Genomic DNA, 15,702 nt, shown 5'->3' with positions numbered 1-15,702 from the left:
TTCTTTCTCTGTGTAGACGCTATGTGATCAAAACTACAGTAAGTATTTTTAAGTCCCATACACCCATTAAAATTCTTCTTCAAAATCAACAGTGCTCTTACTTTCCATGGGTGCAATCCAGCCAAGCCCACACACTTTTAAATCTCTTTGGTTTCAGTGGGAGAATTAAGTGCAGTCCTAAATTGTTAAACACTTCACACAAAAAAACACAGAGAAATTATCCATAACATTAATTCCTATTCAGTTGTAAACTACAGTTGTAGATGACTGAGTTATCTATTTCAGTTTCCAGTATGTCAGTATGATATGAAATTAAATGGATAAAGCAGATAAAATTTTAAAATATAGTGTTCATGTGGCTTTAATTGAAATCTCAAACTAGTAGCAAGGACTATAGATTGTGCCAGGAACTGGATATTAGATAAAAAGATGTGTTTTCTCTTCAACCACTGTCTTTTCTGGCATGCCTATAAGACATGGAGGAAAAGCATTTTCACAGCTCATTTTAGAGCAAGAGGATAGTAGGTAGTATTTATATGTGCCTTGTTCAGAGTGTGTGCAAGCACCTTATATAAACAAAGAATCAGACAATGAAGAAAAGACAGATGAAAGAAATAGTGAGATAGATTTATTGCTGCATGTATAGTTTATAATACTTTAAGGTTGTCATTACCTCTTGTCTGTTTGTGCTATGATCATTCAAATTATTTTTATGCATTAATTTATCAAAGAATTTTAATAATCCTTTCAGAGCTTATTGCCCTTATAAAATAATGTACAAGAAAATTGTAAGAAAATATAATATTATATAAAAACAAGGATTAAAAGCATACTTCACCACTTTTATAAGAGTGCATTAGCTGTTAAAGAAATGGTCATAACAATTTTCTTGAAAATTAACAGCTATGGGCCATGCAGATATTTGAGGGGAAGAGAATACCACAAATGAAGGTTATAGTTTCTCACAAGGGCCAGTGCACATAGCTAATTCTTATGAATGAACTTTAGTATCTGTGGAACTATTGTTACCACCTCACACTGCAGATGAAGAGTCAAATACAATGGTTTGCCAAAATCTACCTAGCAAGTTAATGAGACCGATGTGATATTTCAAGGAGGGAATTCCAAGTTTTCTTAATCATGATCTCTTAATAATAACAATAACAATAATAAAAAATTATTTATATCCTGCCTCTCTGTGCACCAAGGGCTCCCCAGGCTGCCCAATATTTCTGGTAAATATCAGGGCTTTCTGTTTCAGGATCTCAAAGTTTCTAATAATAGTTTCTGCTCCAGCTCCAGTTGTGCCCTCAATATAACCAGGGTGTGGCCCCGGTTTGTTGCTGGTTTATAATAGTGGAGTTGAGTGCTACCTATCTGCATGTTTCTTTTCAACTGTTTCTTCTGCCACTTAAGGTGCAGTTAAACTGCAGGGTTGATGTGGTCTTCCTTCACCCTCCTGCCATCCCCTCCATGAACTCATCACTGACTACCTCATGCTCCTTTACCAGTATGCACATTCCCTTTCTAATATATTTAGTTTTTTATTATAGTCATAGTGCTAAAATGCTATATCACTTTAGCACTTTTACAATTAAAAAGGAAAAAAAGAAACATGGAAATGTAACGCGGGAACCAAGGTCATGTTGCTCACAGGCTACATTTGAAACACCCTGATATAAGTCCTCCCACCCATGTTAATGAAATGCATTTTGTTGGTACAAACTTTTGTATTGCTAGATTTTGTTATTTTGGCCTCTTGTGGAAAACTCCAAATGGGAGCGGCTTCAGTTTGTGGCAGCATAATTGTATTCCTTTGATGAAAGAAGAAAACTATGCTTTGGACAAAACCAGCAACCAAATTCAAAATGCCACGGGTGTTCTATGAGTAGCATTAGGAGCAGTCTGTTACAAGGCAGCATTTACAGCTGTGATTAAAGCAGGAATAGAGTGTTCCAGAGCTAGCCACCTCTTTCAGTTTGGCTAGAGATACCAGTACAAATGTGTCAGTGTGTACATAGCTAGACCACTGCTATATTGTCCATTATGCAGCCACATTTTTCTACAATCATGTTGGGGAATTCTGCCACCTCAATTTCTGTGTAGTTTCCCTTCTTGACAAGGTACATCATGGGAAGTGGGGAACTTTCCACCACAGCACAGGTTCGCTCTCCATAGCCAAAATGGCGCAGCAAGTTCTTGGGCTGCCGGCAGCCACCCACACAGTGGTAAGCCTGGTAGCCAGCTGGCTCAATAATCCAATACTGAGTCCAGGTCAGCTCTCGGAAATTGATGTAATGTTCCTGACGGCAGCAGATGGTCTTCTCTGTCAAGGTTCCCTCTTTACAGTCTCCAGGTCCTCTGTTAAGAAGCAAAAAACAATAGCTTTATTATATGCAATTGAGACATCAGGACTATACACACTCAAGAGATGTGAGCTCCAGATAATCTGAAGCTTGCAGATATTTGAAATGGCACAGACTTATTTCTTCTAAATTGAGCACCAATATGGGCTTGTGTGTTTATTTTATTTTTAAGGATACATGGCTTCTTTCCACCTGCCCCAATTTATCCTCATAAAAAGGATGTGAGATACATTAAAGAGTTTTCAACTGATCCAGGACCACTAAGCGGGCTTTTTGTTGGGCAAAGGTCTCTTGGTTCATATAGCCATGGCATCACAGAGGCTCTTCAGTATGGTAAACATACAATACAGTATATCATATATAATATAATGTTGGCCTGAAATCCTGTAGGGTAGTCCCACCTAAAGAACACAGTTGATTCAGGTATACGAGTCAACATATAGGTAAATTCCATTGATTCAATGAGTCTACTCTAGTCAGGACTAACAAGAGTATTAGGCACTAAAGACGGATCTCTTCCGGTGGGCATACCCACCTGACCTTCTATAAAGAACTCACCTCCAGTCATAACAGCCCACTGCCCTGCAATTACTGTAATTGAATTTTTTATACTTTGTGCTGTTTTTATGATATGTATTTTACACATGATTGCCTGTATGGAGATTTTTGGTTGTAATCCCGCTTCAATCCATTGGGAGAAGTGGGAAAATACAAATAAACATTATTATTATTATTATTATTATTATTATTATTATTATTATTATAGCTATATATTTATTAATGATTCATCCAATTATATCCTGCCTTTATCCTTTAACTGGGACTCAGGCAGTTTAGAAAAATTAAAACAGATACTGTTAAAAGCATATACAAAACTTAAGTAAAAGCATACATAAAGTTATTATTATAATGCAATTAATTATCCATAGAATTAAAAGTATTTAATACAAATCCATCAGAAAAGATAAATGCAGACAGTGCCTAAACGCTTGCTGGAAGAGAAAAGTTTTAATTTGCCAATAGAAGGAGATTAAGGGGGAAGGCATTCTAGCCTCTCTAGGGAGCGGGTTCCAATGCCCAGGAGCAGCTACCAAGAAGGCCCTAATATAAAATAATATATTTCCCCTAAGAAAGCATTGGTGGTTCTTTTAACCAATGAAAGTAAAGGCTGGATTCAGCTTTTCTTCTCAGAGAAGCATTCCTGAAATGAGTTCCACTGGGAACACACACTCTTATTGGTGGGAAATGTGGAGAAGGCAACTACTGTATATGGCCTACAGGCTTTGCCTGTACTTAATGGATTCCTGGGATTTTCTTCTATATGAAAGGACAGATGAAAAAACATGTACATTCTGATACTTACCCATACTCTTCCAAATTAAGAGTATAAAGCACCAACTCAGGTTTGCCAAGTGCCTTATCTGAAGGGTCCTGAGAAGTAAAGCGCACCACTTTGGCCATTTCAGAGGCATAGCTGCCTAGTCTTTCTCCTTCAATCCAGATCTCCAGGAGCATTGGCCCAGTCTTCTTGGTTTTTAGCCAAAAATGTACAGCCTGTGTGACATCAAAGTTCCTCCATCCAGATTCCATGATTGGAACTAACCTAAATAGGAAAAGAATTTACAACTAAGATATAGCCTAAAACTTTAACGTGAGAAAGAAAGGAATCATATACCTATCCTCCACAGTGTTAAGCAAACATAAAGTACTCATTTTCATTAAGAAAAAAATCCTGAGAAAATGAAATTAAGACAAGGAATTGCAACAGTCTAATCCTGTACATAGTCTTACATAAAAATCTTCCTGTTACTATAGTTTTTAGAAATTCATTTCCCCAATTTTTCCAGGAAAAACGCTTCAGAAAAAAAATGTTACGAAACAACAACAACAACAATAATAATACTTATGATTTTTTTAGTCCCAATTAAGTCAATATAGCTATAATTGCCAAAATGTTGTTTTTTCTGATATTTCCTTCTGTGCAAATACAAATATTTAAGTACAATTTATTAACACATGGTATGAGTGGGAATTGCATAAATTGCCTGTCACATGTAAGTTGGCAACAATGAGGTCAAATATAGAAGTGCCATTTAGGCAGAGCTGCAGTGGGAAACCTTGTCAACACACATGTCTACACCTCCAACTCATGTTCTTTGGATTTGTTGGTTTTTAATATGTAGTTTTTAATCTTATACTGTTTAATCTTGTTTTAAGGGGGGATATATATATATATATATATATATATATATATATATATATATATGGATGTATTTTAACTTGTTGTACGCGGCTTTGATTACCTGGCAAAAAGCGGGATAGAAATAAATTTTTTATTTATTATTATTTTATTATGTTCTGACATCTCATGATCATTTCTAAGAAGAAACTGTATATCAGATAATTGTGAAGTATAACAAAAGAACAGCCACCAGGGCTGGTCTAGGACACTGTACTGCCTGATGCTCACTAGCATACGGTGTTCCTCTCTCACCCAGGTCAAGATATATAATATCTAAAACAAAAGTAGTGAAGGTGCAACCAGGATGCAAATTAAAACAACAACAAGAAGAAGGTAAGGCGGATACTATGTGTGGTTGGGGGGAGGGACTCGACACATATTTGCCCATCCCTAAACTAACAACAGCCATGTTATTTTGGCACATGAGACAGGAAATTCTACAAGCACCTCTTCTCCCTGGCAGTGAAAATACAATAACCAGTTAACCAAAAAATTGCTGCCATTTCATAGCACTCTGAATCTGCCTGCATCCACGTTTAACCAAAGGGCTAGCACTAATCACAACTCATACTCTTAATATTCACACTACTTCCCCTGCCCTACCCCAGTTTCCACCTGATATATCCGAATGAAGTTGCTTCTGTGTTCCTGGGATCTCTGCCCTCTTTCCCTGAAACTGCATCCCTCAACTGAGTTTCATGCAGGTTTACTGAACTAACCGACTGGGTACCTCATTCATACCTGGAGTCAATCAAAGATGTTCGGTTGGTTCCATTGTCTTGAAGCTGTACCCAGTAAACGCTCACCCTGGCATTCATGACTGGCCTCTGAGACTGCCTGAGGGGCAGGCTTTTCATGTTCACAGGCTTTTTGAAAAGCTTCAGTTCAGCCATAGTAACTTCACTGTTTTCAGGTATCCTCCCTTCCATGTCAAAGATCAGATTCTGGCGGGTGGCATCTGAATAGAGGACATCTCCTGAAATATCTGCATTTGGGAAGAGCAGAAGTACTTCAGTTCATCATCATGTCTATCTCATATGTTCCATTTTTATCTTACATGCTCCATTTTTATGTTACAGCACAGCAGTCCTCTCCAACTGAGTACATTCCAGATGTGTGAGACTACTATACCATTCAATGGCTGCATGGACTGGGGTTGATGGAACTTGCAGTTCAACACATCTACAGGGCACTCCTGAAAATAGATCATCTCTTGTCACAGCAGTTGTTTAAAATGCATCATCAAATCCAACATATTTTTCTTCATATGCATCTCAGCAGATAAAAGAAAGGCATCTTAAGCTATAGAAAGGAAATCTTTTGGAAGAAGCAGTGGGGTTTGTTCATTTAGAGCAAAGCAGTTCTGAATAGATGGCATACTGGCATTAAGCACATCCCTATTATACCTCTGAAATTTTACCCCACACTGCTCTCTCTCTGTCCCAATAATGATGATGAAAATATGACCCAATACAGACTGTGTCAGCTGCATGGCAGGAATCATATTTTGGTTCAGTGAATTCCTGCATTAGCACCTTATATGGCAACCCAAAGCACAATTCATACAAAAATTTCCTCCGGCTGAAGTATTTTAAAAATAATAATTTTAGACTAGATCAGGCATAGGCCACCTGGTAACTTTGGATTGTTTTCAACTTCACCACCCATGATCCTCCAACACTGATCATGTTATATGGGGCTAATAAGAACTATAGTGCCAAACATCTGGAAAGGCATCATTTTGGGGAAGGCTGCACCAAGTTATTTTTAATGGAAGACCATGAACTGAATAGTTAGCGCTTAAAAACATTGCATGTGGCAGCTCTAGCAGAACAAACTGAAAATTTCCACACTTCTCACTCTTCCTTGGTTGTTGGGGAATCATATATTTCAGCTCACCATGTGGCTTGAGCCACAGAGACCTGGTTCACTGCACAATTATCAGTTGAATGTGTGTATGTTCTTTTATAGCGGCAACTATGCAGCATCTTATAATTGTTTCTCCTCTTTTATTACACTCATTAAACTCATAGTTTAAATGCAGTTAGGAAGCTACAACACTATACCTACTGAACAAGGAGGAGGTCCTATTGAATTCAACAGAATTTGTCTCTGAGCAGACAGGCATAAGATTTACCATCTGGGTTGCAAACATTTGTATTTACCAGACAGTGGCTGGCATCTTTTTTGGTTAATCCCAACTATATTTAGACCCATTCAATTAATTGTTGAATGGTGAATCAACATGTAGTTAAATGTCATTGATTCAATGGGTCTACTCTATTCAGAAGTAATAACAAGATTTTGGTCAGTAAATTCCATTAAATTCTGAACAAGTGTGTAGGCTTCAGCTATCACTATTTAGGACTAAGTCCCCTAAATGCAGAATATCATACTTTGTAGTAAGCATATTCATGATTGGAAAAGGTGATGCCAATTAATGCTGTGAATAACAAAGTGAATGTTTGATGAATTAATCATGTGAACAGTGCTTGGCTTAACATGGCAACATAACGTCAGTAATAACTAGGCATAAGAAAGTAATTCAAGGAGGCAGCTTTACTGGACTCAAGCTTGCCCTACTTTAGTTGTTGAGCAAAGCTATCTACTCCACCTTATTATCATTTTTAGGACAAGTATACTTAAAAACCCTGAGATTCAGATTTAATCTTTGGATATATATTAAGGTAAAAATGGCTGCGATTTGAACTCAGTGCTTTTGCTTTTTGACAGTTTAACTCCATAAACATTTCAAAGCAGATCTAGATTGTGATTTGAGACTCAGATCTTGCTTTTTCAGAGAGTGTAAAAGTTATTATTATTATTATTAGGAATACATCTCCCAATAGCCATGCTTGTTGGCAGTTTCGTGGAGCTGATGTCAAAAAAAGTACACCCCAAGCTCTGCTTTTAGTTACACACAAGAATAACAGGGAAGCTTACCTGCATTGCCGGGAATTCCTCTGAGGATCCCAGCTAAACTTGGCAATGCTCTTCGTTTCACTCGGTGACGCTTCAGCAAGGTCATGTATCTATTTCTCATCTTCTCTGGAATGACCAGATTCTCTAGGTCTGTCTTCTGTAGGACAGGGACTTCAGGAAGCCCTAGTTTCTCCAGCAACATCTGCTTGAGTCCTTTCTCGCTAAATCCACTGGCAGGGCTAGCTATGAAGAGGGCACAGGTTACCACCCAGCTAAAGCTCACAGCCATCCTTTGCCTGGCAGTCAGCTGTGAAAAAGATCTCTTCAGTCCCTCTCCTCAGCACAAGCTGTTCTTGGCAGGGAAGAGATAGCTCTGTAAGGCTGGAAGCTGCCTGAATGGGAAGGACGGCTGATGTAAGGGCTTTATATGGCAAGTCCGATACCACTGGCATAACAAATTCCACAAGCAGAAGTGAAGCAGAAGACTTGGAAGTGTTACATCCCCTTTGTATGCAAAGCCACAGCAACACCTCACAGCATTCCTGTATTATATTTACAAGGTCATGTACTCCTCAAAAGAATCAGTGGACTCAGCTCAGACCCGTTTCATTCATGGTGTTTTCTTCTACATTGTTTCCACAAAGGAAAACATATGAACACAGTAACTTTTTACATGTGTTGCATGACAGGTTTTCCATCAATACACATTTATGGGGGTTTTTTTTTTTGTCAGTGTGGGTGGGAAGATAATTCAGCAACCACTCAGTTTTGTTAACCCACAATGAGTATTTTCTAACACTATTGGATCTTGTTTCATAAACAACAAAGCCTCACACCAGATCTTGTTGATTCCAAAAGCCTGCTTCCAAAGCTGCTAAAATAAAAATCTATGATATACACCAGGATGAGCAAATTCTCCAGATGCCAGACTGCAACTTCCATCATCCTTCACCATCAACTATGTACCATTGCTAGGACTGATAGCCAACAAAATATGGAATACATCAACTATGCATTCAACACTACATGGTTAACCAGGAAAAGTAAACTACTATTCTAGACATTTTATGATAAAAATTGACCAGGCTATCATTTCAGATAAAAATTCAGTGGCTTACCAATAAACATATTACATAATTTTCACCATAGGAATCTTCATAGTCCACATACTTTCTTTTACCAAGATTGTGAATTGTAACAAGTGCATTGTAAAAATCATAATTAATCACAACACTTTGGTGGTTTATGTCCCTGAACCAGCCAAGGCATTAAAAAAAAGCAACTAAAAATATTTTTAGATGTCTTAGAATATAAGTTTGAGCATTTTTAAAGGTTATTTGCAAACTTTTCATAATGGCTTTTAAATATAGCATGTTAGGTTTATTTCAAGCTGCACTATGTAGCTGGTTGCAGAAATGTGTTATTTTCTCAGGAACAGAGCCTTAAAATCCATCACTTCAGCAATACCAATTAATAATAATAATAATAATAATAATAATAATAGAATCTATTTATATGCCGCCCAATCACTGGGAATCTGGGCGGCTTACAACAGAAGGGATAATAGACGGTTCCCTGCCCTCAGGCTTACAATCTAAAAGACACGACACAAAAGGAGAAGGGAATCGGGAGGGGGGGGGTCAGGTCCAGCATTCTTCTCTCCCTCTGAGGCCTGGACCAATTATCATAGAATACAACAACAACAACAACATTTTTATTGATATCCCGCCTCTCCTTACAGCTCGAGTCAGGTTACAATAACACAAAAATACTTCAATAAAATACATAATACATACATAACGAAGATTATATAATCCCCAAACCCCCTCTTTTAAACAAAATAACAATATAAAATACAGATTAAATTTTGTTAAAATAGGCAAATTGAAGAGAGATATCTTGGGGCAGACAGGAACTATCCATATCATTGTGATAGGAGGTCAGTCTGGAAAGGCCCACCGGAAGAGATCGGTCTTGACAGTCTTTTTAAAGGCGTCAAGAGGGGTGAGATGTAGGATTTCTTCCAGCACATCATTCCATACTTTAGGAGCAGCAGATGAGGAGGCCCTCTGAGTTACCACAGCCAATCTGGTGTTGTTATTATTATTATTATTATTATTATTATTATTATTATTATTATTAATATAGTGCTGTAGATTTACACAGCACTGTACATACAAACAATAAATTTGATAAAAATGAAACTTGCCAATGGTGTACATTCTACAAAATACATATAAAACCTGGTCTTCTTTGGCTGCAGTAGGTTTTTCCCAGAAGACCTGAGTGTGGGGGGTATGGAGGAAGGTGCTCCCGCAAGTAAGCTGGGCCCAAGCCATGTAGGACTTTAAGGTTATAACCAACACCTTGTAATGTGCCTGGAAATTAATTGGCAGCTAGTGGAGGGATTTTAAGATTAGTGTTATGTGGTCACCTCTAGATTTACCGGCAACCAGTCTGGCTGTGATATTTTGAACCAATTAAAGTTTTCTAACTTGGATCAAGGGTAGCCCCATGTAGAGTGGATTGTAGAAGTCAAGAGGTTACCAGTGCATGTACCACCATTTCTAGATCCCCTGGCTCCAGAAAGGGTTGCAGCTGGTGTATCAGCCAAAGCAGATAGCAAGCACTCCTGGCCATTGCATCTATCTGAGCTGACAGTTGGAGTTATAAGTCCAGGAGCACTCCCAAGCTGAGAACACAGTCCTTTAGGGGAAGTGTGACTCCATCCAGAACCAGTTGACAAATCTCCATATCCGGATTAGGGGTCCCTATAGTGAGTACCTCTGTCTTGTCTAGATTCAGTTTAAGTCTGTTTCTCCTCATCTAGCCCATTACTGCTTTAAGACATTCATTCAGAGGAGAGATGACATCCTTAGTCACTGCAGGAGTCTGAGATATGGAGAAATATATCTGGGTGTCATCAATGTACTGATAACACCCAGCCCCATGTCTCGGATTATCTTGCCCAGCGGCTTCATGTAAATATTAAATAGCATTAAATATTCATTGTGGAGGAACAAACCTTCAATGATTGGACTTCTTTCCCTTTGAACACTTGTTTTGGAAGGTTTGCCTTGGTTTCTCTCTGTAATATTTCCATTCATAAAGGTCTGATTATTGCTTTTTTTTCTTCATATACAAGGTTACTGAATGATATTTTAAAATTCCCATCAGAAACCCAAAAACAGGACATGAATCTGCTATCACCCCAGGAACTGGTAGACGGAGATATATTGCCTCTGACTAGTGGTAACATGTAGTAGCTATTGCTAGCTTTATCCTCCATGTCTTTGTCTAATCCTCCTTTCACCTTATATAGAGTTGGTAAGTATCACCATTTGTTGTGGTTGTGAATTCTGTACTTTCTGTAATGAACCATCCATTATTTGGCTTCTTTGGATGATCCAGCTTCTGACATTATGGGAGGGGGAGGAAGATGTCTATTTTCTTCATATTATGCACGATTCTGTAAACTTTTCTTATGTTCCCTCTTACTTGCTTTTTTCCAAAACTAAAAAAAGTCCATAAACTGTAGCCTTTTTCATAAACAAATTGTTCCAGTTCTCTGGTGATTTTCCATCTTTTGCAGTTCTACAATATTCTTTTGAGATCGGATCTATGTGATAGTCCAAATGTAATTCCGCCATACATTTGTGATATTGACAAGTTTTATTTCAGATCAGTCATAGCCTGCTCAGATTACCTCAGTGTATAAATTAAGTTAGACTGTTAGATACACTTCAATGTGTATCACTTTACGCATGATGTACTTTCAGATAGGACCTTCAAATATGGTACAATTGTGTGTGTGTGTGTGTGTGTTCTGTGCCTTCAAGTAGTTTCTGACTTACAGTTTTCCTAAGACAAACCTATCACGGGGTTTTCTTGGCAAGATTTGTTCAGAGGAGATTTGCCATTGCTTTCCTCTGAGGCTGAGAGAGTGTCACCTGCCCAAGGTCACCCAGTGGGTTTCATGGGTGAGTTGAGAATTGAATCCTGGTCTCCAGAGTCGTAGTCCAACACTCAGACAACTACAGTACACCACACTGGCTCTACCTGGTCCTCAAATATAGGATGTTACAGAAGTGTTTTCTTCCTGTTTTCTTGCCTTATCTTTTAATTCTTTTTCCTATCACTCTCCCCCCCCCCCCCCATAGTAAGAAAAAATCAAAATAGGTGCACTATGTTTTTGATTTGCAACACTAGAAGAAGCACTGCTCACTTATACTGAATTACATTTGCCATTTTGTTGACCATTCAGCCAGCATGAAGTTCTTTTGGACTTCAGTTTTGTTTTTGTCACCATGAATGGCATGATCACCTGCAAATCTGGCCTCTTGTTCTGCATCCTTAATTTCAGAACATATATGAACAAGTTTAAAAGTACCAGGCTTAATACAGATGCTTGGAGAACACCTTGTCTTCCTTCCTCTCAATGAGAACTGACCTATACTCAACCTCCTGTTCCTTGCTCACTCTGTAAGATTATCTTTCCTTCTATTCTATGACAGCTAAATTTGTGCAGAAGTGTTTGGTGAAGAATTTTGTAGAGAGAATGCCAGGTATACAATGTCTGATGAGTCCCTTCTTTCTTCATGATTGTTGGCACTTAGGAAGTGATAAGCCTCATTTTCATGCATCAGAGAATCTCAGAAACCAATCCACTGAATTCTGGCTTACAGTGAACATGCTATATCAGGGGTGGACAACTGTGAGGCTAGCTCCTGTGAGATCCTGCTGCAAAAAAACCCCAAGTGTGCCTCTCAAATGCCCTTAGGAGAGTCATTTTTTCAAAAGAGGAGGTGACTGGAAGACATTTCCAATTTACTCCTTGTTTTTTAAAAAGGACTTTTCAGGGCCTAAAATGGCTCCAGGGATTGTAAAATGTGGTGAAAAGGCCCCCACAGTCCATAGAAGGCACCTGAGAGTAAAAAGAAGATGGCTCCACACAAATACAACTGGCTGGTGCTTGAGATGGGACTATTACATTGTATGTATAAGCCTGATCCTTGACAGTGATTTATCCTGGTACAATTTCTCCTTTAAATCAAACGGGTTCAAGTTCTTGGAATCTAGAAAGCAGGGATTTATTGATTTGCTCTGCAAATGAAGGAATGAAACAAGGGCCAGGTGTATTTGCAAAACCTCATAAATAGAAAGAAGAGGAAAGGAAGGAAGGAAGGAAGGAATAGACAGTCAATGATTTCATTCATTAATTGTTCTAAGAAAAATCTTCTTTCATTATAGCATTTAGAGACCCAGCATAATCTCAAACATTGAACTACAATTTGTGTGCCTTCAAGTTGTTTCCAATTTATGGTAACCCTAAAACAAACCTATCACAGGGTTTTCTTGGCAAGTTTCTTCAGAGGGGTTTGCCATTGCCACCCTCTGAGGCTGAGAGAGCATGATTTGTCCAGGGTCACCCAATGGGTTTCATGGTTGACTGGGGATTTGAATTATGTTCTCCTGAGTCCTAGTCCAATGATCAAACCACTATACCATGCTGGCTCTTGTATAATAGTGCTGATCTATATTCATGTTAGTAATTTACTGAGTTGACTGTATCTTTATACACATCAGCATTGTGAAATTATAACGATGATAAGAATGGTGATCTTTAACCAATTCTTAATAGCCTATTGTCCTGGGAAAGATCTAAACACACTTTGGTGATTTCTGAAGGCATCACAAGCACAGTATTCATCACAAAGCTCACTTTTGATAAAATATAAATTATATTTGTTAGTAGGCTAGACTTGGGACTTCATTCTAAACAAGGAAAAATAGTCTCTGATTATTGTAAAAATCACACAGCAGAAGTACTGTCCTCGCAATTAAAAATGAAGTTGGCATTTATCTGTTCATTCTTTTTCTTGTTGACAGTGATTTGACTTAAGATCTGCTTGTGATTTTGCAGTGAAAGTCTCTGTATTATAAAATGCTTTCTGTAATATCTGGTGTCCACTGTAATAGACTGAAAAGTCTTTAATGCCAAATGTGTATTAGAAACAGATTTATGAGCTCCAAAGGTAATGTAATATTGTTAAGCAAACAGACAGCTGAAGCTCAGTTCAGAAGGGTGGAAATGTGGATTCAAGTCTTCTTCACACAATGGTGATTATCTGCTCCAGTTGTAGGATTTACTATTCCCTTTTTGTCATGCAAACAAGAAAAGGCAAGCATTTTATAGGAGCTTTTTCTGGATGATGTGTATTGGAATCTACATGGTGGATTTAAAATGTCAGACAAAGGATTTAAGGCTTCTGCAAAGAATGGCATACGAAAATTCCTACACTACAGTCCAACAGCACATGTAAAGTTTATGAGGGCTGGGTCAGTAAATGTAAAACTAGTTTATAATCCTGCAAAAGGGGATTACCTGTTTTGTTGAAGTAGTTTATTTGCATAATAATAGAATGTTTTTCAATCAGTCAATCATATGTGTTAATAGGGGAGTGTGATCAATTCAAACCTAATTGTAAAGATTTGGAGAGATAAGCATGGGCATTTCAAACACATTAGTGATAGCAATTAGGACAGAATATCTGCTGGGGGAAGATGGTACCTCTGTTTAAGATTATGTTTTTCTTAGTTGATGATATGCTATCAGATTGTTACTATTATTTGTTCTGAAGCAAAGCAGAGAACTCACTTACAGAAACATGTTCTACTGCTGAACTAACCTGCCTAAAGCCAAAGCTCCTTTATTAGGCTAAGTCAAAATTCACCAGAAATATGCAAGTTTTTGAAATTGTGAGCTCTCTCTGTGAGGCAAGACATTACACTGTGGTAGTGGAGGAGTAGAAAGGGGGAAAACTAAACCGACTGGATAGTCACAATTTCAGCATTACAAAACAAGACTGATTCTACATAGTGCAAGAAACACCATCAACCAGGAGGTTGCACACAACAAAGTTATGATAAAACATGTACTAAATGTGGATCTTTTACAACTGTACATGACCACAGTTGTATAACAATATTAAATAACTGAAAATATATACTTTTATAATATTTACAACAATATACAACAGATTTCCAGTAAAGTTCTATTTTAATTATGAGTATGTATAAGAAGAGGCATACAGTATTTAATACATATTTCCATTATAATTTTGTCTATTAAGTCACAATTTCACACGTTTTCACTCCTCCTCCCAATTTTTTGCAATATTTTTCTTTGCAAAGAGATCTGGATATCTTGAAAGCTTCCACATTTTTTATCTTTGAATTGACCTCATAACGATTTTGAGAATCCCTTTTACAACCAACATCTTACTTTTTATGGTGAAGCTGATGCAGCAAACAGCTTGGCATTCTATGTATTTTTTGGAGGCAGGGTGGTGGTGATGAGAAGACAAATGGAATAAAGAAACAGCATGCAAGCTTTCTTACCTGTGTTATTAAAAGTATGTTATCTAGAACTGATGAGCTGCAGAGGCTCTTTTGTAGTAAGCTTTTAGCATGTTATTTTCATCACCATCATGTACAGAGGCATCTTCAAATAGTAAAGTAAGAGAACATCAGTCTTTATGGTTTATCTAATTTAATTTTCTGTGAAAATGAACAAGGCACACAATTTAGATAGTAACACTGATCACATGTTTTCCTGGATTCTAGATTATTTCAGTAAAATGATTGACTAATTCTCCATGGGTCAAATACAGTGGTGAATGTATGACTGTGTTTAAATAAGTGCTTGTTCTCATCTAAAGCTGAAATCTTATGTGTCCATGCAAGTCTCAGGACTTGTCAAAGGCCCTGTCCAGACTGGCCTGAAAGACCGGTCTGGGGACAGAGTTGGGATGTAGCGTCCTGATGATGCACACCCGACTCCACCCTCCCAAGGCACCCTGATGCTGGGTGCCACTCCAGATGGTGTGCGGCATCATGGCGCACCTCCAGCACTGCATGCAGATAACGTCTTCAGTCTAGTTCTCTGTAACTGCAGTAGGTTCTTCCCAGAGGACCTGAGAGTGTGGGAAGGATTGTATGGGAGAAGGCGTTCCCTCAGGTAAGCTGGGCCCAAGCCATGCAGGGCTTTATAGGTAATAACCAACACCTTATACTGTGCCTGGAAGCTAATGGGCAGCCAGTGTAGGGATTTTAAGATAGGTGTAATAGAATCAAATTTGGAACTCCCCGTCACCAAGCTGGCTGCCATAT

At 38.1% G+C, this 15,702-nt stretch overlaps 1 protein-coding gene across 1 annotated transcript; it reads right to left on the bottom strand.

Moving 5' to 3' along the window:
• Window positions 1-681: 681 nt before the first annotated feature.
• Window positions 682-7,878, bottom strand: LOC121915855 (left-right determination factor 2-like). Its single transcript, XM_042440431.1, has 4 exons — window positions 7,552-7,878; window positions 5,350-5,593; window positions 3,730-3,969; window positions 682-2,361 (listed from the first exon to the last, which is right to left on the bottom strand). Exons 1-4 carry the CDS (start codon window positions 7,817-7,819, stop codon window positions 2,022-2,024), a joined length of 1,092 nt encoding a protein of 363 aa, XP_042296365.1. The 5' UTR covers window positions 7,820-7,878; the 3' UTR covers window positions 682-2,021.
• Between the last annotated feature and the right edge of the window lie 7,824 nt (window positions 7,879-15,702).

The sequence above is a fragment of the Sceloporus undulatus genome, chromosome 1 (assembly GCF_019175285.1).
Source record: "Sceloporus undulatus isolate JIND9_A2432 ecotype Alabama chromosome 1, SceUnd_v1.1, whole genome shotgun sequence".
NCBI classification, from domain to species: Eukaryota; Metazoa; Chordata; class Lepidosauria; order Squamata; family Phrynosomatidae; genus Sceloporus; species Sceloporus undulatus.
The sequence above is the reverse complement of the archived record's forward strand: the minus strand, read 5'-3'. Positions and strand labels throughout refer to the sequence as shown.

What these genes read in the sequence shown, in the direction of transcription:
- LOC121915855 (XM_042440431.1), bottom strand. Translation starts at nt 7,819, where the DNA reads ATGGCTGTGAGCTTTAGCTGGGTGGTAACCTGTGCCCTCTTCATAGCT. An exon ending in AGGAATTCCCGGCAATGCAG is followed by an intron (nt 5,594 to 7,551) that starts GTAAGCTTCCCT and finishes TCCCAAATGCAG; the next exon opens with ATATTTCAGGAGATGTCCTC. An exon ending in CTTAATTTGGAAGAGTATGG is followed by an intron (nt 2,362 to 3,729) that starts GTAAGTATCAGA and finishes GCTTCTTAACAG; the next exon opens with AGGACCTGGAGACTGTAAAG.